The 23,492-nt window shown below is 33.4% G+C and overlaps 6 protein-coding genes across 8 annotated transcripts; 2 read left to right on the plus strand and 4 right to left on the minus strand.

Moving 5' to 3' along the window:
* Window positions 1–1,717: 1,717 nt before the first annotated feature.
* Window positions 1,718–3,315, minus strand: LOC110008637 (endochitinase EP3). The gene is made up of 2 exons (XM_020676932.3): window positions 2,693–3,315; window positions 1,718–2,282 (listed from the first exon to the last, which is right to left on the minus strand). The coding sequence occupies exons 1-2, from the start codon at window positions 3,144–3,146 to the stop codon at window positions 1,876–1,878; spliced, it is 861 nt and encodes a 286-aa protein (XP_020532591.2). The 5' UTR covers window positions 3,147–3,315; the 3' UTR covers window positions 1,718–1,875.
* A 614-nt stretch (window positions 3,316–3,929) lies between these two features.
* On the minus strand, window positions 3,930–10,352 carry LOC105628288 (diphthamide synthesis DPH2 family protein). 2 transcript variants are annotated; one of them, XM_012209688.4, is made up of 10 exons: window positions 10,195–10,352; window positions 9,272–9,495; window positions 8,639–8,747; window positions 7,634–7,988; window positions 6,958–7,027; window positions 6,725–6,792; window positions 6,064–6,179; window positions 5,859–5,965; window positions 5,037–5,176; window positions 3,930–4,511 (listed from the first exon to the last, which is right to left on the minus strand). In XM_012209688.4, the coding sequence occupies exons 1-10, from the start codon at window positions 10,279–10,281 to the stop codon at window positions 4,261–4,263; spliced, it is 1,527 nt and encodes a 508-aa protein (XP_012065078.1). In that variant the 5' UTR covers window positions 10,282–10,352; the 3' UTR covers window positions 3,930–4,260. The 2 variants fall into 2 exon arrangements, with proteins under 2 accessions (XP_012065078.1, XP_020532590.1); XM_020676931.3 differs by having other exon boundaries at window positions 9,272–9,488; window positions 10,195–10,323.
* A 111-nt stretch (window positions 10,353–10,463) lies between these two features.
* On the plus strand, window positions 10,464–13,497 carry LOC105628287 (glycine-rich protein). Its single transcript, XM_012209686.4, has 4 exons — window positions 10,464–10,587; window positions 11,111–11,418; window positions 12,705–12,953; window positions 13,052–13,497. Exons 2-4 carry the CDS (start codon window positions 11,161–11,163, stop codon window positions 13,310–13,312), a joined length of 768 nt encoding a protein of 255 aa, XP_012065076.1. The 5' UTR covers window positions 10,464–10,587; window positions 11,111–11,160; the 3' UTR covers window positions 13,313–13,497.
* A 731-nt stretch (window positions 13,498–14,228) lies between these two features.
* Window positions 14,229–16,657, minus strand: LOC105628286 (Signal recognition particle, SRP9/SRP14 subunit). 2 transcript variants are annotated; one of them, XM_012209685.3, is made up of 4 exons: window positions 16,507–16,657; window positions 16,223–16,316; window positions 15,987–16,096; window positions 14,229–14,728 (listed from the first exon to the last, which is right to left on the minus strand). In XM_012209685.3, exons 1-4 carry the CDS (start codon window positions 16,507–16,509, stop codon window positions 14,573–14,575), a joined length of 363 nt encoding a protein of 120 aa, XP_012065075.1. In that variant the 5' UTR covers window positions 16,510–16,657; the 3' UTR covers window positions 14,229–14,572. The 2 variants fall into 2 exon arrangements, with proteins under 2 accessions (XP_012065075.1, XP_020532652.1); XM_020676993.3 differs by having other exon boundaries at window positions 16,479–16,624.
* Window positions 16,658–17,205: 548 nt separating this feature from the next.
* On the minus strand, window positions 17,206–20,367 carry LOC105628285 (uncharacterized). The gene is made up of 8 exons (XM_012209684.4): window positions 20,224–20,367; window positions 20,009–20,121; window positions 19,888–19,931; window positions 19,719–19,804; window positions 19,482–19,590; window positions 18,901–18,914; window positions 18,178–18,279; window positions 17,206–17,503 (listed from the first exon to the last, which is right to left on the minus strand). Exons 1-8 carry the CDS (start codon window positions 20,365–20,367, stop codon window positions 17,384–17,386), a joined length of 732 nt encoding a protein of 243 aa, XP_012065074.2. The 3' UTR covers window positions 17,206–17,383.
* Window positions 20,368–20,529: 162 nt separating this feature from the next.
* On the plus strand, window positions 20,530–22,893 carry LOC105628283 (uncharacterized). Its single transcript, XM_012209683.4, has 6 exons — window positions 20,530–20,701; window positions 20,782–20,876; window positions 20,978–21,086; window positions 21,197–21,210; window positions 22,403–22,504; window positions 22,592–22,893. The coding sequence occupies exons 1-6, from the start codon at window positions 20,530–20,532 to the stop codon at window positions 22,730–22,732; spliced, it is 633 nt and encodes a 210-aa protein (XP_012065073.1). The 3' UTR covers window positions 22,733–22,893.
* Window positions 22,894–23,492: the final 599 nt, after the last annotated feature.

Below are 23,492 nucleotides of genomic sequence, written 5' to 3' on the forward strand. Positions count from 1 at the left end.
AATAGTCAAATCTAAAATTTATTTTTATACCTAACAAATTTTATAATTCTAAAGAATTGTCAAATCTAAAATTTATTTTTATACCTGACAAATTTTATAATTCTAAAGAACAGTCAAATCTAAATTTTATTTTTATACCTAGGACTATGAATAAGGAGAACATATGGGCTATAGATAGTTCTCTTTAAATAACATTCATCAATTTGGCGAAAATTTCTATGATAAAAATGACTCGAGTTCAAGATCTCTCACTTTTTGTATTTTTACAAGAAATGAAAACTAAAAAACCAATCAAATCACAGCTAGTTAGCAATCTCTATTTCATTTAATATTATGCCCTAAAAAATAATTGATGAAACAATTTTTTAAAAAGGATTCATCGGGCTAATATACATATAAAAGTAATATATATTTTTTCTCATTTATTAATATTAATTTATTTAAAATATTCATCTTAGTCAAAAATGGCCAATGACTAAAATTGTAAATAAAAAAATATTAATTTCATTTATATTATGTCAGTCGGGATAATACTTCTCAATAGTTTTTTGCAATGTGAATTTTTTTTATGTGCTAAAAATTGATTTTAGTTAGGAAATCTTTTTAGATATGAGGTTTTTTAAATATAATATTACTGAGAATATACTATTGAGTGACTGTTTAAAGAATTTTCCAATTTTTTCGCTAAAAAAATTATATTTGTCAGGTTTTGGTTCAGTCGGCAATGCAAACTGGGCATGTAGAAATGACTTTCAGGTTAGAACCCCACTAAACACACCTACAGAAAGGGGCAAAGAGCCTTAATTATAACTAAATTTCAAACCGAATTAGGCAATCCTTCGTAATAGAGTCCAGATATCAATAATTTAAAAAAAATAAAATTATATTTGCCAAACTTGCTTCTGGAAAGTTAGAGTCAATAGTGGACGGAGAACTTCTTCCGCATAATTCCGCAGCCAATTTGGGAGAGGCACAAAGTTTTACCAATTCACAATTGCCTATCTCATCATTGCTGGCTGCTAACATATTACAACCTTTGAATAATCAATAAATCTTTGGAATTATTTATTCATAATTTCAAAATTACTTAAAAGTCGTTTGGGTTATTTTATAAAATATATAAAATGTAGAATCCATGCATTGCAAAAACAATGAAATTTAGAAAAAGCATAATCGATAGATTTTGAATAATAATTTTGGAAAAAAAATTAAATGATTTAAATTATATTATTAATAAAAATGATAAAATTGAGAAAATCTCATTTTTAAAATGGGATTTAAAATAATGAAATCAAAACTATAATAGAATATATCAATCTTAGAAATATGACAAACAATCTCTTAGACAATGATGCCAACCAAATATTATTTTACTATGCAACACACTTTCTTTCTTTCCTTGTAATTATAATTTTATTTGATGGGTTTTTAGTTTTTCATCTTTAAGCTTCGCTTTCTCATTATATCAAAATAATAATAATAGTAACCAATGGGTGATATTGAATAGCAACGGTCTTTTTTCCTTTTCCTTAATCAAATTTTTTGAATTCGAGTTTTGAATATGAAGCATTTTAAACTTTAGTAAGAAATAATTTACCTCTTTATCAACTTACTCGGCGCAAATTCAGAACTGAGTTTCAAATAACTGATTGTTTCACCAAAACGTAATGATATAGTAGAAATAATGATATAGTAATGCAGTACTACAAAATAATAATGAAGCACAAAACACCATTTTCTCTATTACATATTGAACTCCAACAAGGTTAAAAAAAAAAAAAAACAAAAGAGTTAATACATCAACTACAATGAGCAGAAAATTGCAAGAGTAAACATTTTATTCAATTGTCTCATAAATTAAATAAGAACCAAACCCTAACAAATAAGATTACCACCTGGAGTAACACCAAATTGGTTACAATAATCATTGTAATATCCAACTCGAGCTTGAACAGAACTAGGGTTTCCGCCATTACATTCAATTGCACCATTGATAGCTCTAATGGTTGCTCCGAAACCTTGGCTTATGACAGGGCGAACATTGTTCATCCAAAACCAAAGAGCCGTCCTAAATGACATGATCGGATCATTTGCAACAATTTCCGGCGAGTTTAATCCGTCAAAATTAAGGCTTTGGCCAGCTGCACCATAGTTGAAGTTCCATGTTAGTTGAATAGGTCCACGACCGTAATATTTCTTACCTTGAGCACATGGATATTGCTTGTTTGATTCATCACAGTAGTCTTTCGATGCACCATCTATCTCTTCTATATAGCAGAAATCTGCAAAAACCAAAATGTTTCGTTTTGTTAATTAATGTATTATACATATTTAATGACTTTTTTTTATTGGTTGAGAGGCCCGACGACCGAAATAACACTGCACTTCCTCCCTTGGACTCACCAAATTGATGAAAATACTCATAATCAAGAAGACTCAAATTTAAGACTTCTCACCCCTCATATAATTTGGTTTAGTGACTTCATGACTTCCTTAGTGTATTGCTATAAAACAATTTTTTGAACTTCTATAATTGCTATCCCACTTTTATAAGAACGTGGGAAGTAAGCTTATGTTCGAGTTTTCTCTATCACAGTTGACCATGTTATTTCAACTCAAATAATATACAGACTCTAGCACTATAATATGCAAAATATATATATATATATCTATATAATGGGAGAGATCTTACGTCCAGTTTCATGTGTAACATGAGCAAAAAAAGCAGCAATCTCACGCTTGGAATCATCAACGCTTGCTCCAATCTTACCAAACTGAGGAAATGAATTAAGAGCACTAATAAATGCATCTCTGCTATAGAAGTTCTTGCCAGCACAGTTTCCACTATCACGACTGGTTATCCGATTAAAGAAATCACTAGTAACAAGATCCGCCACTGAAACACCAACTCCACTACCGTTACTAGCCCCAGCACCACCACCATTGTTACCTCCGCCACCATAGCAAGGGCCCTGTTGGCACCCTTGGCCGCAGTAAGGGTCTCCGGTGCCACAATACCCATATTGGCTACAACATAAACTTGCACCACAACCACAATTTTGAGCAACTACCCACTCGGCCTGCATAGCCAAAGCAATGATTAAAATTATTGGTAGCTGATTTTTTCTCAAGTTAAGGAAAGCCATTGTTTTTTCTTTTTCAATCAAGAAAGAAAAGGGAGTGAAAATGTTCTTGATAGGAAAAGAAGCTTAAGAGTGGATAAGATATTTATAGTAAGATTATATATATATATATATATATTATAGTAAGTAATGTAAGTGTAAAAGTAGTAATCGACACACAGAGATTCTAGGTTGAAGACCAGAGGAATGGGTACTTATTGCAGATTATATAAATGTCGAGGAGGAATTATTTTTTTCTTTATTTAAATTTATAGAGAATGGAATAAGGTGGATTTGATTTATTAATTATTATTGTATAATTTTAAATTTGAAAATAAGAATGGTGGTGAAATCATGATTCTCACCTAATTAAGTATGGTTTAGGTATAGCATTCAAGGTATGCTTTGTTTGATGCATAACTGCCATATGAAGAAGAATGATTAATTTATATTGGCAGTTGCTAGCAATGCTAGTTTGATGATTCTTTTAAATCATGTCACTTCTATTAGATACGAAGCATTATGAGTAGTATTTTTTAGGATATTTGCGGGGTAAGTTGCTCACACTTAATTGATTTGTAACATTAACAAAATCAGGCACAATTAGTTAATAATGATCCCTTCATGTAGTGTAAATTTTTCTTTCTTTTTTGGTTTTCACTGTTTGTAATCGAAACTCAATGATCCGACTAATCTGAATTCATACCAAATAGATTTTATAAAGGCGGCAAAATGCTCCCTTCAGAATGTTCATGTAATGTAATCATTTGTGATACTATTGTAACTTTGTTATTAATACTTAATCCATGAATAACTTGATAGACCATTTATCTAATTTCTTGATTAGATGATTAGTTCCCATCATCTTTCCACAAATACAAAAGAAAGGATATAATAAAAACAAGAAAAAAAGGTCAAATAAAAAAATAAAAAATAAAAAGAAGAAGAATAGTCTAATTCTGGTGGCATTTAAATATTGTAGGTTTAACTCCAATATTTAGTAATTTAAGGGGAAAAAACAGAAAAAAACCAGAATTTTATCTGAAAAATTTCTCTCATCCGCCAAGCTTTACCCATCTTGACATGACATCCCAGTAGCTACGTTCTTATCCATCTCTTTGTGTTTTCTTACAGTTGATCACAGGTTATCGAGCTTGGTTTTCTCATGTTCATAACCTGAAGCTTTACCAGTCCTACCAATCAAATATGGCTCCGGCATTGAATTGTCATTGTGAATGTCAAGACCTTGAAAAGATCGATTAATGAAGTACTCAGCTCCAGACTTAATTGTTCCCTTCCCGAGCGATGTAGAATTTCTATCGTGCAATTGCAGGGCCTTGTCTGTTGCATTTGCTAAAGCAAGGGCTCCATTATCTTCTTCAATTTTCTCTGCTTGGCCAACAATCTCAATTTGTCTAAGTATAATCAAATATCATATGCAGTTTATACAAGTTATCAATAGACTTCAAAAATAAGTTCAGTGAGGATACACCAGTTAACACGTTTCAAATCAGAACCTTGTAAATTCAGAATTTTAATAAATGGACAAGATGTGGAATGACAGAATAAATAAATAAAAAAACACCTTTAAAAAGGAAACAAGACGTTTCTCTGTCTCTTTCAGATTTCCCACAAATTATACGTAATTTTTATATGAACCACAATACTTTATCAAATAATTTCCAGACAAGATGTGATTGGATTTTTATCTCTGCCAAGTTGTGTATTGATTGAATGAACGATGTTGATCAGCTAGTTCAGTCATTTTACCTATTAATAAAAATATTTAAAAAAACAGGGAAAATCATTCATGCACCATCAACTTCTACAGCCAAAAATTCAAAATCATCTCCAATTTCACCCAAATCATCCAGCAAATCCAGCAGAACCAGATAAATGAAGAGTGAAAAGTACCTTGCAAATCAAAATCTTCTACATATCTGCCTTGCATGAAAGAAAACCTTGCTTCTTCAGAATTGTTTCTTGCTTCCGCTGGTGATGAATTAATCAAATCCCGAAATTCCATCACATATTCTCCCGTCCATAGGCTTCCTCTGCAGAAAAAAATTTCAAACTTTAATCATTCAATCAGCAATGATGAAAGAAAAACCAAAATTCTAAATATCATTAATTATATCTTGAACACAACTTTCAGAAACATCCCATCTCTTCTAATTGGGACTTATGGAACGAGCCCCTCAATTTACTTTCTGCTCAGTTTCAGCTTTATTATTTAATAAAGCTCACGTTACGCCAATGAGTGAGAATCTCCATTATAGATTAGCTTGGGTTCTGACAATAAATGTTTGATAAGAGGGAATAATTGGAGTTAATATTTGCAAGATTTTAGAAGCAAAATTCTCATAAATGTTTGATACGTTGCATCCTCTTCTGTCTGATATTCTTACTATTTTCCTTTTTCCTTTGTTTGGAGGAAGATAAGGGAGTCAGGTGTGGTACCACTAATACTTATAGTGTGGTGGGTCTACCATGAATCAATGGATTCATTAGCAATTCCTTTGCTAACTGGATAGTAGATGTCACACGTATTGGTCTGTAAACTGTATAAGATCTTCTCAACTCATCAAGGAAGGATGGTACGGAATGAGGAGGAGTAAGTGATCATTGGGAAAACAATTACAAAACAGGGTTTCACAAATATAATGCTGAATCAGCCTACAGTTGGGTTTTGGGAGTTCAATATTTTCAGATCAAACAGCAAAAATATATGCAAACCTGTTGAAAGCTACCATGGCTTCAAATGGAGTAATAACTGGAGCTAAGAATTCTTTACTATCCAAGAGAGCAGTTTGGGCGCAGGAAACATAGATGAAAACATCACACTGTCACAAATAGAAATAGTTATCATATAAATTCAAAATAATGAGTTCTCTAATTAGGGGGAAAACAAATTATCACCACGCAATGAATTGAGCCTAACCTCAGGGAAGTTGGCAAGTTTTGCAGGGTTTGGTCTTCCCATAACAAGAGTGTAAGTCTTTTTCCCAGCATTAGTGATTAGGTCTTTCATCTGATGAATCATATCAAGGTAACCAGCTGCATCAAAATGGACAGAGTTAGACAAACAATTATCAACAAGTTACTGGATAAAAAATACCCTCTGTATTGCGAGTCAAAGACTTCTCCTTCCCCTTCTTCAAACTCCAATTTGAATTTTTCATAAAGAAACCTCTGATCAATGATAGAACAATATGATTTTGCATTGCCAGTAACAAAATGATGCATATGCATATGTATAATAAGACACAAATTCCAAACAGCTAAACTGTCATAAAATTTATAAAGAACATTAGAAATAATGAATGTTTAGTAATCCTGTCAATGTAATAGATTAGACGTGCTTGTATATAAAAAATTATTATCTACGGAAGTAGTCATGCTTCCTAAAAAGACAATTAATAAAAAGTAGTTACTCGCAATTCACTCTCTCAAGTAACTGAAAAATATTAATACTAAACACCAATAAAAGTTCTAGACTATAGTCAAAGAAAATTCCCACATTCTCAGTAAAGAAAAATAGATATAGTATGAAATCACACCAACAATATAAAAATATAAACATCAAACAAAATAGAGCATACCAACACCAAGTGTTCCCACCAAAATTCCAACAATGTTAGCATCTTTCGCCTTTTCCACCAGGTAATATCTGCATGAAAACACAGAAGCAAAAATTACACAGCATTAATGGAGAGCCTACCTAACAAATAGGAGAATATGTCCAGAACTCTTGATGCCAGAATGAAAATAGATGTATGTTTTGAGTGAGAGACAGAGATTAAACGTGAGTATTGTTTATCTTGTAAAGTAATACCTACGCTTAAGAATCCTTCTCTGTTGAGATAAATCTGTCACCAAGCGATTCTCTTTTGCATCATATCTGACTAAAACAAGCACCATCATATCAAAATGAGGATTGTTTAAGGAGATTAAGAAAAAGTGACATAGTTGTCACTGTGATTCATTGTAAATTCAATATTAATTGTGTGTATAAGCCAAACCAAGACTAATTGATTTGCAGGTAAAGTCTTCCAATTTTAGAATTCTCCATCAAGTACAGGAATGGAATAACCAAACTTCTATTTCAAGGTTCTCAAAACCATATTTGGGTAAGCAACTACCAAAAAGAAGGGGGAATTAGACAAGCTAAATGTTGAGAGCAAACAAAAATCAAAGGTCAAGTTGCAAAGCAAAAGAGTAAATCAATACAAATGGAGCAGATGAAATTTGGCTATCCTTATCCACTCTAAAAGCAATCACAGAGTCAATAGAATAGACTGAAGAACAGCATGGAGTGTGCACCACACTTATGCCAAAAACTAGGCACAGAAGCAATGGCCTAAAAAAGTCAAGACATATCTCCACCTCCACAATTTTGTCAATCAAACTTGGATAAGGGCACATGCATGAAAATGAATTAAGAAGACATTTGCAAATATCCACACAGAATTTTGAAACAGATTTCAAGAAAAATATTGCAATACTTGTACCTATCTCACAGCCATTAAATGTGAGTACAACATTTGCAAATGCTGAACTGTCAGAACCAATCCACACAAGCAAATAGTCCTCCATCCTGCGTCCATTAGGTAGCTCCCAGATCAAGCCTCCAATCTTATGTTTAGAACCAACTGCTGCATCGACGTCATTACTAGCATTGTAGTCGCCAAGCAGTTTCGGGAGCCCATCAGAGTTCTTGTGACTGTCAAAGGGATTTATCACCGAGCACATCACATCAGCAAAAAGGGATTGTGAATGCTTGGGTCCAGATTCAATTGATGATGCTGCCATGAATTTTTCTTTAATATGTGGGATTGCATGTGCATATTCCAGTCCATAAATGACCTATATCAGGGAAGAAAACAAAAGAGATCATGAAATCACTGATATTGCCAAAACCTAGGTTAGAAGGGTTTAATTTATTAAAACATTGGAAAGTTGCAGCGGATTGAAGGAGAAGGAGAATAATATGAATGCAGCAACCAAAATTTCATGTCAACACTCAATGTATTATGTCAACTGAATACCAGAGAAATAAAAACAAGGTTACACTAGAGTCCTAGTAGGAATCAGATTTGCATTACCATTAAATAAACAAATAAATTTAACTAAATACAAGTAAATTCTTTCAACCCCAAAATAGCATCCTAGCTTCACTTAATCCTTAATGGATAGGAAAACATCTGTAACAGTACAACAACTATAACTAGCAGAGCATAACTATATATTGATGGCATACGCATCAAATCAAGCCGCAATTATCTCTTTCTTGGAGAAGATAGAATATATAGGCAAGTTTATGCAACGACCACCATGTCTATATGTTCTTCACAATGCTTCAACAAAAATGCTGCTAATAGCAAAAGCAGAACTCATAAACACTCATCATTTGAATATACTAAACTGAAATGCCCATGTTTGTCATGACATCCATTAACACAACATCAACACAACCAAGAAGTAAAGATGCAGAAGTTAAAAATTATGCATTATACCACTATTGGCTTGCTGTTGGTTGAGGCATAATCTGACAAACTTTGAGCACAACTGTGTATGCTAATGGAAGCCTTTCCGAAAACAAAGAATGCTGGAAGGGTTGATGTCCTGCCAAAAAAAAAAAAAAATGGCCTCAAAACAAACATGGAATACACATAAGACAAAATAATAGCATTTATCTCGTAATCTCCAATATATAGAACGGGACCATGATTGTAAGTCAAAAAATATGGTAAATGTCAACCTTAAAGCCAATCTATTAAACTCAGAAAGTCTTCCAACCTAAACTTCTTATACAACCTGGTACTTCTAAGGTTTGTAAATGAAAAGAAATTACATTCAAACATCATTACATACATTTCTTTTCTGAAAGGAACCAAACAGTGATCCATAATTAAAAATAATAATAATAAAAAATAAAAAAGCCAAGAAATTTCATTAATAGTTAATGCAGATCACTAAAGTGACGAGCACAATCAATGACCTAGCCTTCAAAAATGACAATAGCACTTGTCACCATATATAAGTAACATATATATGTTAAGAACTAGCACAACAGCTACAAAGGTAACAGTAACACTTTCAACTGTATGAGAGTGCATGTATTCATAAACACTTTGTTAAGTACTCACGGGCTGAGACAAGTATGTCCATAATGTATGACACAATCAGCATCAATGTGAGAAGCACCAACTTCATCAACACAGCAACTGCCATACGTTGTGTCTGCCATTACAAACAAGCGAGCCTCTTTGTTTTCCCCAATTTTTTCAGCAATAGATGCTCTAAGTGACTGAAGTTTGTCCCTAAGAGCACTCACCACTCTGACTGAATCCTTCAATAATTCATCTGGAAACTATGAAGCAAATGCCATTCAATTAGAAGTAAGCCTTAAAATCTATATATTGAAAAGAAGTAAAGCCATTTCAGAACTTAATAGAGTGATCTACAGCTTGATAAATAAAAAAATTAAAAGGACTTCTAAGCCAAGTAGAACCCACAAGCTAGTATAATAATTCATGAATCAACATAATTCGAGCCTTCATTTTCTTCTCTTTCCCTCTAAGTGTCTTAACAATCAATAAAAGCATAAGTTGATAAGCTTTTGCACGAGCTTTGAGATTACAGCACACTAAGTTAGCCACAAACTCTCAAAATAGCACAAAATGCAGAAGAATTCCTCAATTTAAAAAAAAAAAAAAAAAAAAAAAAAAAGAAGAAACCACTTGTATAGCTAATAGCTATGAAATAAAAAAAGAAGTAATCAAATTTCATTTGAGAACTTCTCCAATATATTCAACCGAGTTCACTAGCTTTTTAACGCAATTAACTTAAAGTTCTACTTCATTAATCATTATGTTGTTTCCCAAAGAAACAGAAACCAGAAAAGACTTGTAAATTGTACAAGTGTCTTTACTTATTCTTTTTCTCCATTTTCTCTACAGCCAAACAGAAAGTCCAAACTTGTGAGAGGTTTTGCAGGGGTTCTACAGCTACATGAACACAAAAATATAAACAATATATAAAACACATACTCGCATATGAAATCTTATACCTGTAGAGCAACTCTGGTGAAGTTCCTACTGTGAATGAAATCGGCTGTGCGGTTAATTTCGTAATTTTCCTCGAAATCCATGGCCATAATACTGTTCCAATCTCCGTCTCAATGCTTTCTCAGAGGAAGTGGAAGAAAGGAAGAAAAACAATAGAAGGATCCGGTTTAAATTGGTGGGCCAATACAGTACCATATCCTTTTTCTTACCCTTCGACATGAAATAATTGGGCCCAAATGAAGCCCAATTAAGTCCCATAACATACAAGCCCAACTCACACTTTATATTCACCTATTTGATCTGCCATTCGTTTCTTCTTCTTCCTCCTCCTCTTCTATCTTCTAGGAAATACAGGAGCGACAACCGGCGGAGAACCCGACGGTACAGAATCACCGGTGAGCATACGTTCCCCTCCGCTTTTTAATCTTTTCTATGTCTCCCTCTCTCTCTCGTTCGGCGAATTTAGAATGTTGAGGTTCTGGAAAATTGTCGAAAAACTATAATGTTATTTAAAGAAGAAGACGAAACATATGTTTCTTTCAAAATGATTATATATTAGCTACAATTTATGTGTGTTTTGGTGGATTCTTGTTCATATTTTTTATAATTATGTAATTATGTAATTCATTAAGGCATACCATTTGAAATATTGAAAGTTTAGGGTTTTTTTAATTTTAATTGTCAATGAATGTATAGCTCATGCCAATAGAACTAGGAATTTAGAAATATGTCAGACAATTTTTGGTGGGAAATAATAGAACTGTTCTTTCCATGTATAAAGTTCATAGTAATTTCATTTTCAATGTTGCTGCTTATCTATCAATTTTTGTTATTTTTATTGGTTATCCAATATTCTTTATATATTTAATGTTCAACTCAGTTAATTTGCTTAATGATGCTTGGAGTATGAAAATGTAGGGTTCTGGAAGATTAATGCGTGGGTGACTGACATTTGAGATTGATGATACATGGCGACTTGTATTCATGCAAGTCCCTGCAGACCTTGTCATCTTGTTCCAAATACATCTCAATCACGCGAGCAACTTCGTACATTATATGTCTTACCAAATCATGTTAAGTCTTTGAAACTTGCTTCTAATGCTCTAATTTTCCACCATAATGGACTTGTATCCAGACACCAACAACGTGAAACTGTAATGAAATACCAGCAACGCTCACCTGTTTGCTTGCTTGGTGGCAAAGACAAGTCTGAAAAAGACAATGGGGTAAGAAGCCTCTCTTCTTAGTCTTTCTATTTGTCAGTTTGATGATTGTGAAAGGAATCAGTAAAATTTTATTCATCAAGTGCACAGTAAGTTTGTGACTATGGATTAGGCAGGATGTTCAACTGTCTTCATATTTTGAAACTTCTTTATTCAACTCTCTGGATAATGAAAAAAAATTTCATCTGAACTCAGATTATGTTCCTAGAATTGACATTACCTCATATATATGTTTCTTTGAGTACTTCTTTCTATTAGCAGCCCAAAGTTAGGGAATAAAGTAGATATAGGTGCAAGGGGAGGTTGTTATTTTATTCTTAAGTTTATGCTCTTGGCAATGGCATTAGTCACCTGGTCAATTAAAAACCTCCTAAGAAAACTATCCTCATCTGAAAAAAGAAAAATTCAAGTCAAAGTTTTAAGGTTGTGTAACATTGTTCAAATATTATCTTAGTCTAGTCTGAAACTAAACCTATAAATATGTATAAATGTGCAACAAAGACACATATAAGGCTAGAGTTGGAAAGTTTTTTGGAAAATTGAAATGACGAAAAGTAAAGATTTTCCTGTTTGGTTCAGTTTGCTTCTTTTAATAATTTCAGAATAGTTAAGAGTATTCCAGGGGCAATTTTGGTTGTTTTGTTTGAATTTATCTTGAAACCAATCAAAACCAGTCCGTAACAGGCCCAACTATGAGGGAGTGTTAAGTTGGCTGTCTTTTGTAAATTGAGCTGCCTTTCTCCTTGCTTGGAACTTGCTGCCAAAAATGTTCATGCAATATTTTGGACCTGATGATAACTGATCTTATTGGATAAGCAGCAAAGCTTTTAAGTTCTATTCTAATGAAACTTAATCTCTGCTGCCCGTGAAGTTTTTTACCTTATTCCTTCTGGCCTTGGGAATGGATTCCTAGTTTAATGCTTCCAGCTTTTGTATGTGTGTTGAAGTGAAACCTTATCGCAGCAGCAAATCTACTTATTCTGCTAAGCTTGCCTTTAATATCAGATTCATGTTTTCCCTTTATGAGTTATTTTCCTGCAATTGCATGAGTAAACTTTTATGTATATTGTTTATTGATTTATTTATTTATGTGAATATATTACAACAGTTTACAATAGGCACAAAAATGATTTTTGTGTTATACATTGGAGAAGTGGTGCCTCAGACAATGTCTTGAACATTGTGAAGAAAAGTGCATTTGAATACTTTGGCCCAAAAAAATTCTCGCTTTACTTGTAGGTTATACTCTTTATTCCTTGATATGGATATAATATCTATTTGAATACCAGGGTTCTGGATGGAATCCTTTTGAGAAACTCACGGAAAGTTTCAAGGGACAGTCAATAGAAGATGTGTTACGACAGCAGCTTGAAAAGGGAGAATTTTATGATGGAGGCAGTGGGAAAAATCCACCTCGTGGTGGCGGTGGAAGCGGTGGCAGTGGGGATGGGTATGGAGAATCTGAGGATGAGGGTATTGCAGGAATCATTGATGAGACTCTGCAAGTGGTTTTAGCTACCATTGGCTTTATCTTTCTGGTAATGATAATCCTCTTTCTACCTCTTATATGTTGGATATCTCACAAAGATTGTATTTTGACATTTATATTAACGTTCTTTTTGTTCAATTATTGCAGTATGTTTACATCATCAGTGGTGAGGAGTTGACTCGTCTAGCAAAAGACTATATCAAGTATCTTTTAAGAGGAAGTAAGAGTGTGCGTTTAAAAAGAGCCATGTATAAGTGGAAAAGGTTCTACCAGAAACTGACAGAAAAGAAGGAGATTGACAAGATGTGGCTTGAAAGGGCAATTATCAATACCCCAACTATCTATGACAGCCCCGCAAAATACAGACAAATTTACAAGTCTATATTAGCATCAAACGCAGACGAGTAATCTCAAATGCAGTTATCTCAGCGAGATGATGTGTGCTACAGGATTTTAGATTCTTGGTTTGTGGCAGATCATTTTTGTATAGTATTCAAAGTAGAAACTTGGTTGGTTAACATTCTTGGTTATCAACTTTTCAGGATTTTATTTGATAAAATAAACCATTACGGTGGCGGTTTGATTCTTTGAAAGTGTAATCTTTTTCCTCTATTGAGCAATTTCATAGTTCTTCTGGAGGAAATTTAGCTCTTGCGTCTTAATTAGGTAGCATTTGAGCAATATGGTTTTGGGAATTGAATTTTGCAATTCTAATGCTGTTTGGATTACTGAACAAAATCAAAATTGAAAATTTAACCCAATTTCATGAGATTCAAAATAGCTTACAGTTGTAAATAAAGCGAGTCACTTCTGTTGAATACCATCTCTTAAATAAGCAGGCACAGTTTGACTCAGTTTTCTTTTTTTTTTTTTTTTTTTTTTTGGCTTATTGAATAATTTGTTCGGTTCAGTAAGTTAAAGAGTTAAGGGATGATTAATTACAATCAGAACTAAAATTTTTAATGCCCTTACATTAATAAAACTAAGTGCTTTGGTTTGGTGTTCGGAAAAGAATCAGCTCACTGCTGATTAATCTCCCTCTGCACGGCTAAAACCTGAGGAGGGAAAAAGTAGGTTTTCTTATGGTAATGTAATAAGGATTGAAAACCATGTAAATATCACTTGCACTCTATTTAAGAAGGTTTTAAAGTAAAGGGGAAATTCATTACTTCAGAGAAAATGCAGTTATGTAATCAATCTTGTAGCCTAAAGGGCAAGAAGTTAACAGTAAGATCTATTTGGCAGATAATAAAAGAATCAAAATTCACAAACCAAGATGGTCCAACACCAAACAATGAATATGTGCTACAAGCATACAGTAATATTTTGCATAACCACCATATTTGACCGGCCAATCTTATAAATGAAGAATTTCTGTGTATAGCTCCAGAAAAATTCAAGAGCAAAAATCAATCAAACATAAACCTCCAACAAGATATATGTACAATTCCTCCTCTTTTTTCCAAAACTTCTCACATAAATGTTAATTGATGCTGCATCCTGAATCAGGCGGTCAAACAAAAACATGTCCTCCAATCCCACAAATTGCTCAAAAACAAATCATTTCATACTTTTTTCCGGATAAGAAATTAAAACTCTAGCATTCTTAAAAGCCAAAGGGCATGTTCAAAGGAAATGAAAGGTATTCAGTTTATGCAGAAGCTTAGTTCAGGCCCTCTTGGAACTATTTGAGACACCCTCTTTCTTATTTGCCCCTGCAGCCTTTTTCTTGTCCTTCCTCTCCCTCTTTTTCAAAGCTGTCATGTGGGCCTTTAGAATAGTTGCATATGAAGCTTGGAAGCGTTGGTGATCCTTGGCCCCAACCTCCCCAGCAAAAACAAGAAAGCAGTGTAAGCCAAGCGAAAGAACCAGAAACCACAGGTAAAAGAACAAAAATGATATTGGTAATCGAGCTTATTAACTAATACAAATATGAAAGGCAGATAAGCAAATCCATTCTAAATTATATAACCTTTAATTCTTTAATTCTTCTCCTCTGTTGAGATATGGAACAGAAAAATAGAGTAACTTATAAAAACCATTACATCCAACTGTGGCCACATATACAGGAGGGTAATTTTGCTTTCATTACAATGCCTAGCTAAACCTTTTGCCACCTTGAATATTGTATTGTTTCTCAAATTACAGCCTACTGGTCACAACTGGCTTGTTCTTTTCTTTTCCCCTTGAAAAAATACAATAGACTTGTTCTTAAATTACCATTCAAAGGTCTACCTTTATAAGAATTGCACAGAAAGTTGGAGGACAACCGTTCTCCAACATCAAATTCAAATGCTTAAATTTATGAGAACCTTTCCTAACTAGTAAAACAAAAATTCATTCTTTCATCCCCATCTGCAATTCTTTCATCGAATCAATTATTCTTGCTATCACATGATGCATCATCTAATAAAAAATTCACAGCATCAAACAAAATGCTATTGAATAGCACAAAAATCAAAGTTAAAAGAAGTGCATAAAAGACCACAGGACAGAAATAGGAACAACACAACAAAAACTAATAATTACACACAGACAAATCCTTGCACTGGCATTATACAGCTCTACAAAGATTTCTAAACAAACTGAGAAAACCAAAAAAAATTTATCATCTCAAAAAGGATATTCTATCAATTTGTTTATGGAAGCTTAATCTTAAATACTTCTATAACACCTTTGACTCGACTGCTCAAGTGGTAAAAGCATGAATTAGAGTCATTAGGGCTGTGAGAGGCCAATTCTGAGTTTCAATTAACAATAAGAAGGGAGGATATTCATGAAACAAAACCCTTTAGGAGTAAAAATTAATTGTAAACAAAACAAACAATATACGAGCAAAATCCCGCATCTAATTTACTCCTGAAATAATGTATTACTTTGTCCCTGAATTCATGCAAATCTTACTTTTCCTAAGACACAAGAATTGGAAACTTCCTAAATGGCCTAGCTGGGTTTTGAAGTAAATGAAGCTACGGGTAGCCAATTCAAGGTGAGATGATACATGAGCACTTACATTACAGTACAGCAAATCTTCAAATCAATAAAAAGAAAACTGCAAAATGTGCAAGGAAAAGGCACATACCGAAGTAGAGATTGTCTTTTTGCCATTAGTAGCACGGATGAGACACCTATAGTCGATGGGTGTACCAGCAGTTGTCATTTTATTCCTTTGCACCTTAGACTTCAACGACGCTAAAAGATACCAAGAAAATGCAAAAACCACTAATGAAAATCCCAATACATAACTCCTCATATTTCATAACCCAAAAACAGAGTCAATCAGAGAAAAAGAAAAAGAAAACACGAATTTAAACTCACATCGTTTGAGAGTGACCCAAACAGTCCCTTTCTCAGTACTCTGTTCAAACATGCTTGTAAGTTCATTAAGAAACGGATCTGGCTGTAGAAGAACCTAACAAAAAGAAAACTTCAAACTTGAAGATCATGATAAAAAATAAAAATCCCAAATCATTTCGCACTCATAAACAGCACAAAATCGTATAAATTGACACCAAACGAATTGCAACTTGTAATAGCAAAATTTCGAAACAATTATATGCAAGTGTATGTATACCAATTCAAAAAGATGGATCGAGAGGTACCATGATCAAGGATTAGGATTGGGATCCCTCTCGCGTGGTAAAATCCTCACCGGCAGCCCTTACTCTAATAGGATTGACCGACGCAGAATAAGTTGCGAGTTCTTGACTTGTTACAACTTACATATAATTATGAAACAAAGGCCAATACTAACAGAGTCCATCAAGCTTAGCCCTGGCCCAGTCCGTCTGTCATCCACATACGACATGTCATTTAAATTACAGGTGGTCGTTCGCAGCCTTTGGGCGAACTTGTTAATGAAGCTACAAAATCAACTTGTGACTCAATTTACCTTCTGAACTTGTAGTTCATACTTAATTAGTCCAAAAAAAATCTAAATTTATGCAAGAATTGAACTAATTCAGAGGTTTTTGTTATGCAAATTGAGCTTAAATTAGAAGTTGAGAGGGTGAATTGAACCAAAAGGTCAATTTTATAATTTTTCGCTTCTGAATAACAAGTTCAGGGAGTAAAGTGAATTTTATTTCTTATTAGGGCACCCTATGAGTTATGATGTCGATTTGGTTATTTAAATTGACAATTCATGCAACGAAAAGTGCAAATGTTACTCAAACTGACGCGACATGTCGTAGTTTGTTTTACAATATATGTTAAAAATTCTCATTACAGATAGGTATTGACTCTTTCAACTTAAGATGGCTTTTGTCAACTCTTCCTAAATGGAAGTATAAGAGTCAAGAAGCTTCAAAATGGTTCCTTCACAATAGACAGAGTCATATAAAGAGGAACATCCTGCCATTTACAGTATCTGGCCATCAACTCTGTTAGCTTGCACCTTATCTAAATTCTGATTCAATATATAATTTAATCAAAATAATACAAAATTTGATTAATTCTCAAACTACAGCACATTGTTCATTAATTTTTTCGAAGCCAAATTATTGCATCAAAGCTGAATTTTTCATCTGGTTCGAAGGCGTCTTCAAGATCTTCAAAACTCTGATCAACTCTCAAGTCTTTACCTACTTTTAGGCCTTCCTGCAGACAGCAAGACAAATAGAATTAGTACTCTCACTCTCATGAACATCTAAAAGCAACAAAATCATACTATTTTAATCATTGAAGATCCAATGAATCTAATAGTGGCAGGACAGGAGTTTCTTCAGCCAATTAGACCAGTACACTTTGACAAATAGCAAGTGAAAAATAAAAGTAAATACATGCAGTATACCTTACGAATCTAGATCTGGATGGTTTATTTACTCAGGTGTAAAATTATGAAAAGAAGTAGACACAAAGCATAATTTGACAATGTCATTTGTTGCAGACTCCTTAAATCATCGAACTGATTCTTTTTCTATTTCTTCTATTTTTCATTTGAAAAAACAAAAAGCTAGCATCATAGTAGAATACTATCCTAATAAAGAGAAAATCCAGTTACCAATAATTTTATGGCCCCCTGTTGATAACTATAAAAGAAGTGCCAGAATTGAGGAGTGAAGTCTAGTTTTGGATTAGTTCGGTCATTCCTCTTTTTGAAGTTCATATCGATTAATTTGAACTAAATATTAAATGTAGTCACCAAAGTATCAATACAAGCAAGATATAAAGGGTGCTAGCATGTTAGTATTCAAGGACGCATTTCCTAGACAATGAGTGTGAAAAAAAAAAAAAAAGTGTTAATATCAAAACAAAATCTCTTTCCAGCTTACCTTTTCAACATACTCGGCTACAGTAGAGTTTATCATTTTCTTGATCACTTCCTTGTAAACTTTTGAAGGTCCAAGGATTTCCAACAAAATGTCTCTTGGTATCTGCTTGAATGATAAATAATCATACAAATTGCAACAGCAGTATATTAAACAAGAACAACCCAAAATATCACAGCGATTACTCACAAAAATTTTATATCAATTTGAGTATGTGCGTAACCATGCATGCATGTTCCTTATAAACTAATCATAAATGCATGAAGTAAGTTTCAGCCTGCAATTTCATTGTTAATATGTTCAAGTGATTGTATCTGGATGCTGTTTAGATTAAAATCATTTATTCCTGGCATGGTAGAAAGAAAATGAATACAAAATTATACCTAAAGCAGGTTTGCTCAGCATTGACCGTGTATGTATACATTCCTGTGTGAGTTTCATGGGAGCATTTTCATCATTCTATATGGACTATTGAATTTTTTTTCAAATGCAGTAGGCTTTTCTTAAAGGACATTAAATACATTTTTAAGTCACATATATGGTCCAAGGAACACTACCCTTTTAAAGTTTTGAGGGGAAAGATGCATGGGGTTTGTTTGTCTAAGGAAGGTCATGAACTCAGATAGCATCCAACCATCAAGCATGCCAAGAAAGTGACAATTACATTGAAAAAACAGTTTCACATTACATTCGCAATGGGTACAAAAAGAGGATACAGAAACTTACATCTGGTGTCTTTCCTGGTGGTGCCACAGCCATCAGCATAAGAAGTGCGGTAAATGGAAGTAATTAGAAAAATTCAGCAATTCATTATCTAAAGTAAACCCAAAGAAAAATTACTTCAGTAGTATAGATTTTGGCAAATATTATACCAACAGTAGTTAGGTTTTTTTCAACTTAACAAATGCAAGTTTAGAAAACAAATGCAATTTTAGAAAACAATGTACAAGTTATACAAATTTCCATTCTATAATATATAATAAGATCCATCTCCTATGGACAAACATCAACTTGCAAGGGATCACGAGGCAATATGCTGTCTATCTTTAACATTCAATGATACATTTCTCTTCTACTCCTCTCATAAATTCTACAGGTAACAATGACCAGACCAATGACGGTGTTGTGTCCATAATGGTCCCACATCATTTTTGCAATAAGTGCTACAATAACCATAAAATTATAAAAGCACATATGTGCAACATATTAAAGATGCTTAGTTGGCAATTTTAAGAGCTGTTTAATAGTTTTGAGATTATAATAGCAATTCTGATGTATAAGTTGGATGATAAATTCAAATGTCTCACCTCCTTTTACTCTTCGAAAACCTGGAATTGGCTGGGCTGCAGCCACCATTTTGTCAAAAACTTTGTCAAAAATTTCTCTAGTTTTAGCACCAGATACCTCTACATTAATCTGTTCATAAAAGTTAATGCAGTAATGTCTGCACAAAACTATTAACCAATTACGAAATTTAAATTTCTTAATTAGCTTACCACCCAAGAAGCTAATTTTGAGTACAACAGTGAACAGTCAGCTCATACCCTTAGTTCTCCAGCCTCATCGGTGCTTGAAGCCATTACAGAGAAATCTTCAAACTGAGAAGTCGATACTCCAACATCTTGTGCACCTAGTTTAAGTGGATTAATTGTAGAAAACCACAACAACAACATTAACAAGAAGATTTAAGCCCTACTTGAAGGAGAATAGCACCTGATAGTACAGAAAAAACAGGAGAGAAGCATCTGTGGTTTTCCCTGTAAATAATGAAAGAATTCATTGGTATAAAAGGATTCAAAATAATTGTACAGTTCAGTGATTTTCTAAAGTTTACCTTAACCTTGCACAATATCCTTGATTCCTGTATCTTGTTTGATGGGAAACAGATGCTGATTTGCAGGAAAGATTTGGAAAGATGATACCTGGTGTTTTTTTGTGATTTATTAACTGAAAATACCAGAAAGAAAAAGAAAAACACTTTTTATACAACGCCATTTTCGACTTAAAATTTAAAATAAAAAAAAGAGAGAGAGAGAAAGATTCGCTTACCTTTGGGTTTAATCCCAAGAACAGGGTTTTAACAGCTATTTCCATTTTATCTTCTTTGCCTTTCTCCTCCCCTGCTGCTCTAATTAATGGCTGCTCTCTATCAGTCATCACCATCCGTTTTTTATACCGCTTTGATCCCACCATGTGCAACGGTGCCGTTTCATATCGGACTTGAAAATGAATAGAAACGACCACGTTTCCCTATGATTTGAATTGACTGGTGCAGTCCAAATGTTCTCAAAAGGTAAGGAAGAAGAAGTGGTTTTTTCAGTTACAACTTACAAGAAAGATTAGAGGAAAAAAATTATGGCGTCCATTTCAATGGCGACAATTTCTTTGAGAGGCTACTGCTCTTGCAATTGTTCTTCTATCCATAGAACCGCCGCAAGCGTCAATTGGAGGCTATCGCTTTCTTCTAATCAAAAGGGACGAAGCATTCTTCAACATGTGAGCAAGCCATTATCTGCAGTTGGCTCAGGTGAAACTTTAGCTTCAAATTGTAATCATGAATAGTTAGTTACTGATTGAAGTAATTTTATCTGCTTTGCTTGTTATTAGGGTTGGAGGCTTCGATTACAGATCCAAAGGACAATGCAATGAACTTCAAAAATGCAAAAATAGTTGTAGAATCTAAAGAAGAAGACAAAATTCAGGTTAAACTTTCTGGAATTTCTGGTCTTTGTTTGTCAATGTTGATTTTTCACTCGTGAATAGAAGTTATTGTTGTTAAATTCTTGTACTTTTATATTGTCAGCTGAGAGTGGATTTATCTGGAGATGAAACACAAAAAGTGTTTGATAAAGTCTTGACAGATTTGGGTAAATCAGCTCCACCAATTCCTGGGTTTCGAAGGCAAAAGGGAGGTATGACATTGTTAGACTGAATAACTGAGTGCAATTATTTGACAGTTTAGCATGATTTTGTTTGACTGTTAATCTTTTTATTTTTTTCATGTATGGTGCGGCTAATCTAGGAAAAACATCAAAGGTACTTGGTTTCCATTCTTAATTTTTTTTTTTTTTTTTTAACTGATTTGATCTTGTGAAATCTTAAATTGGTAATACTTATGACGAAACAATGAAATGAAACCACGGTTTCATTTACCTTCCAAAACTATGAAGCATCAATACTTCAGTTCTGGGTGTCATATGCTAATTTTTATGAGAACAGCCGTATCAATGTTCGCTATCCATGCCCGTGCCTCATAGTTCCAAAATAATTCAAGTCTGTATATAAATAGTGTGTTTGGATCTTTGGCAAAAATCAATATATAGGCGTTGTACAAAGATGAATACCATTCATGTTGTATAATCTGATATCCTAGGAATTAATATTATTGAATCAGCTATCAAATGTAGAGATGATGTGCAATCGCCCTCTTGTGTTTTTGTCTCTTATTGCACCATAGTTATGCAGATATATATGTATATATATGTGTGTAATCTTTATCTTTCCATAGGTTGTCTCTATTTAAAAGGGATGGCCTAGTAAAATCTTTAATTCCTTCTAGCAACTATGTTTATTTTCAGTGCCTTCCTGAAAAAAAGAGAAAAAAAAAAAAAGCCTTCCAGTTACTTTACCTGCAGACTGCAGTTCTGAACCTTTGATGCTCATGTTAGAAAGTGAAACTTGCTGGTCCATTATCTTTCACAACCAGGGTAATAACAAACTTATGCTATCATAATTTTCAGTTGAGAGATGGAAAATGGTGTTACTTTTGATCTTTGACAAACATTCTACAGATGCATTTCCTAAATTTGTAGCCTCTGTCAAGATAAAAGAAACTCAGAGAAAGGGTATCACAATTCTCAAATCTTAAACATTATATTGCAGAAAGTTCACATGAAAGTTGATATTGTAGGTGAGATTCATAAGTGTTTAACTGGTTTCAATAATTCTCAGTTTCCCTTGTGTATTTAAATAAATATTTTGATCTGACATGACTGAAATCTCCAAGTAGACTAGATTTTGTGGTTCCTATTGTAGAGACCACGGAATGTGAGATGTGACAGACTGAAGTTCTATAACTTCTGTTTTTGGTCTTCATTTTTCATGATTGTAAAGAAATTCTTTGCAGGCAATTACGGTTGGCTCTTGGCATTCTATCCTGAAAGGAGAATTGCTTCTTGTTATGCATTTCTATGTCTTGTTCTGAAATGGCTTACTTGTAATTCTGCAGGTCCCGCGGGATTTCCTCCTACAGATTCTTGGTGAAGAGCGCGTTACCAATTTTGTAATACAAGAAATTGTTAGCTCATCTCTTGCTGATTATGTGAAGAAGGCAAGTCATTTTCAAATTTTCACCAAATTTTGCTTGTATGGTCATTATGAAACTGACCTGAATGTTAAGTTTCTCTTTTGAAAACAGGAAAATCTGAACGTTAAGGATAACAAAGTTAATACTATCCAAAAGGCAGAAGAACTCAAGAAATTGTTCACACCAGGAACTGCTTTTGGATTTACTGCTGTTCTAGAGCTTGAGGAAACCAAAACTGAACCATCAAGTTAAAGGCTCCACAGATATGGAGAGGATTGATGCAACAATGATTTAATTCTTTATATATATATATATATATATATATATATATATTTTTTTTTTTTTTTTTGTTAATTTTTAAACTACATTTAACACTCCTGAAATTATATGACATGAAAACCTTCAAAGCAGCACTACTCTGACTTGTTTGGAAAAGTATTTTCATTTTATTCAATGTGATCATGCTAAAATGATAAATATTAGCAATTACAAGCAATTAAATTTGGCTTATTGGAGTTATTTTCAAGGATATGAGGTTCAATTACAATACCAACAAATTTCAGAGTATTAGTTAAAATAAAAAATAATAGGCTTAAAGGTCATTTGGCCCTTTATGGTTTTTCAAAGGATCCAATTGGATTAAAAAAAAAAAAAAAATCAATTTTCAGGATAATTAACTCCAATTTTTGTTAAAAACAACAATGAAAGCTCCAATCATCGAATTCAACCAAACACCCCCTTAATTCTTTCGTCTATCTACAATAACATCCTCAAGCTCGTTCCTTGATTACTGTATAACACCCTATCCTCAAATCTCCATTTAAAAATGAAAAAAAAAAAATTAATGTGTTTAAACAAAAATTAGGGCTAATTAACTCAGATTAATTTGAACTAGCTTGGAGAGTATTTGAGCCGAAGGGAATCTTTTGGACCAATTGGACTCTTTTAAAAACTACAGGGGCTGAATTGGCCTTTTGTAGCTGGATTGGACCCAAGATAGCTCAAGTCCAGC

The sequence above is a fragment of the Jatropha curcas genome, chromosome 1, assembly GCF_041381405.1.
Source record: "Jatropha curcas cultivar XTBG-Jc1 chromosome 1, XTBG_Jcur_1.0, whole genome shotgun sequence".
In the NCBI taxonomy this organism is placed as follows: domain Eukaryota; kingdom Viridiplantae; phylum Streptophyta; class Magnoliopsida; order Malpighiales; family Euphorbiaceae; genus Jatropha; species Jatropha curcas.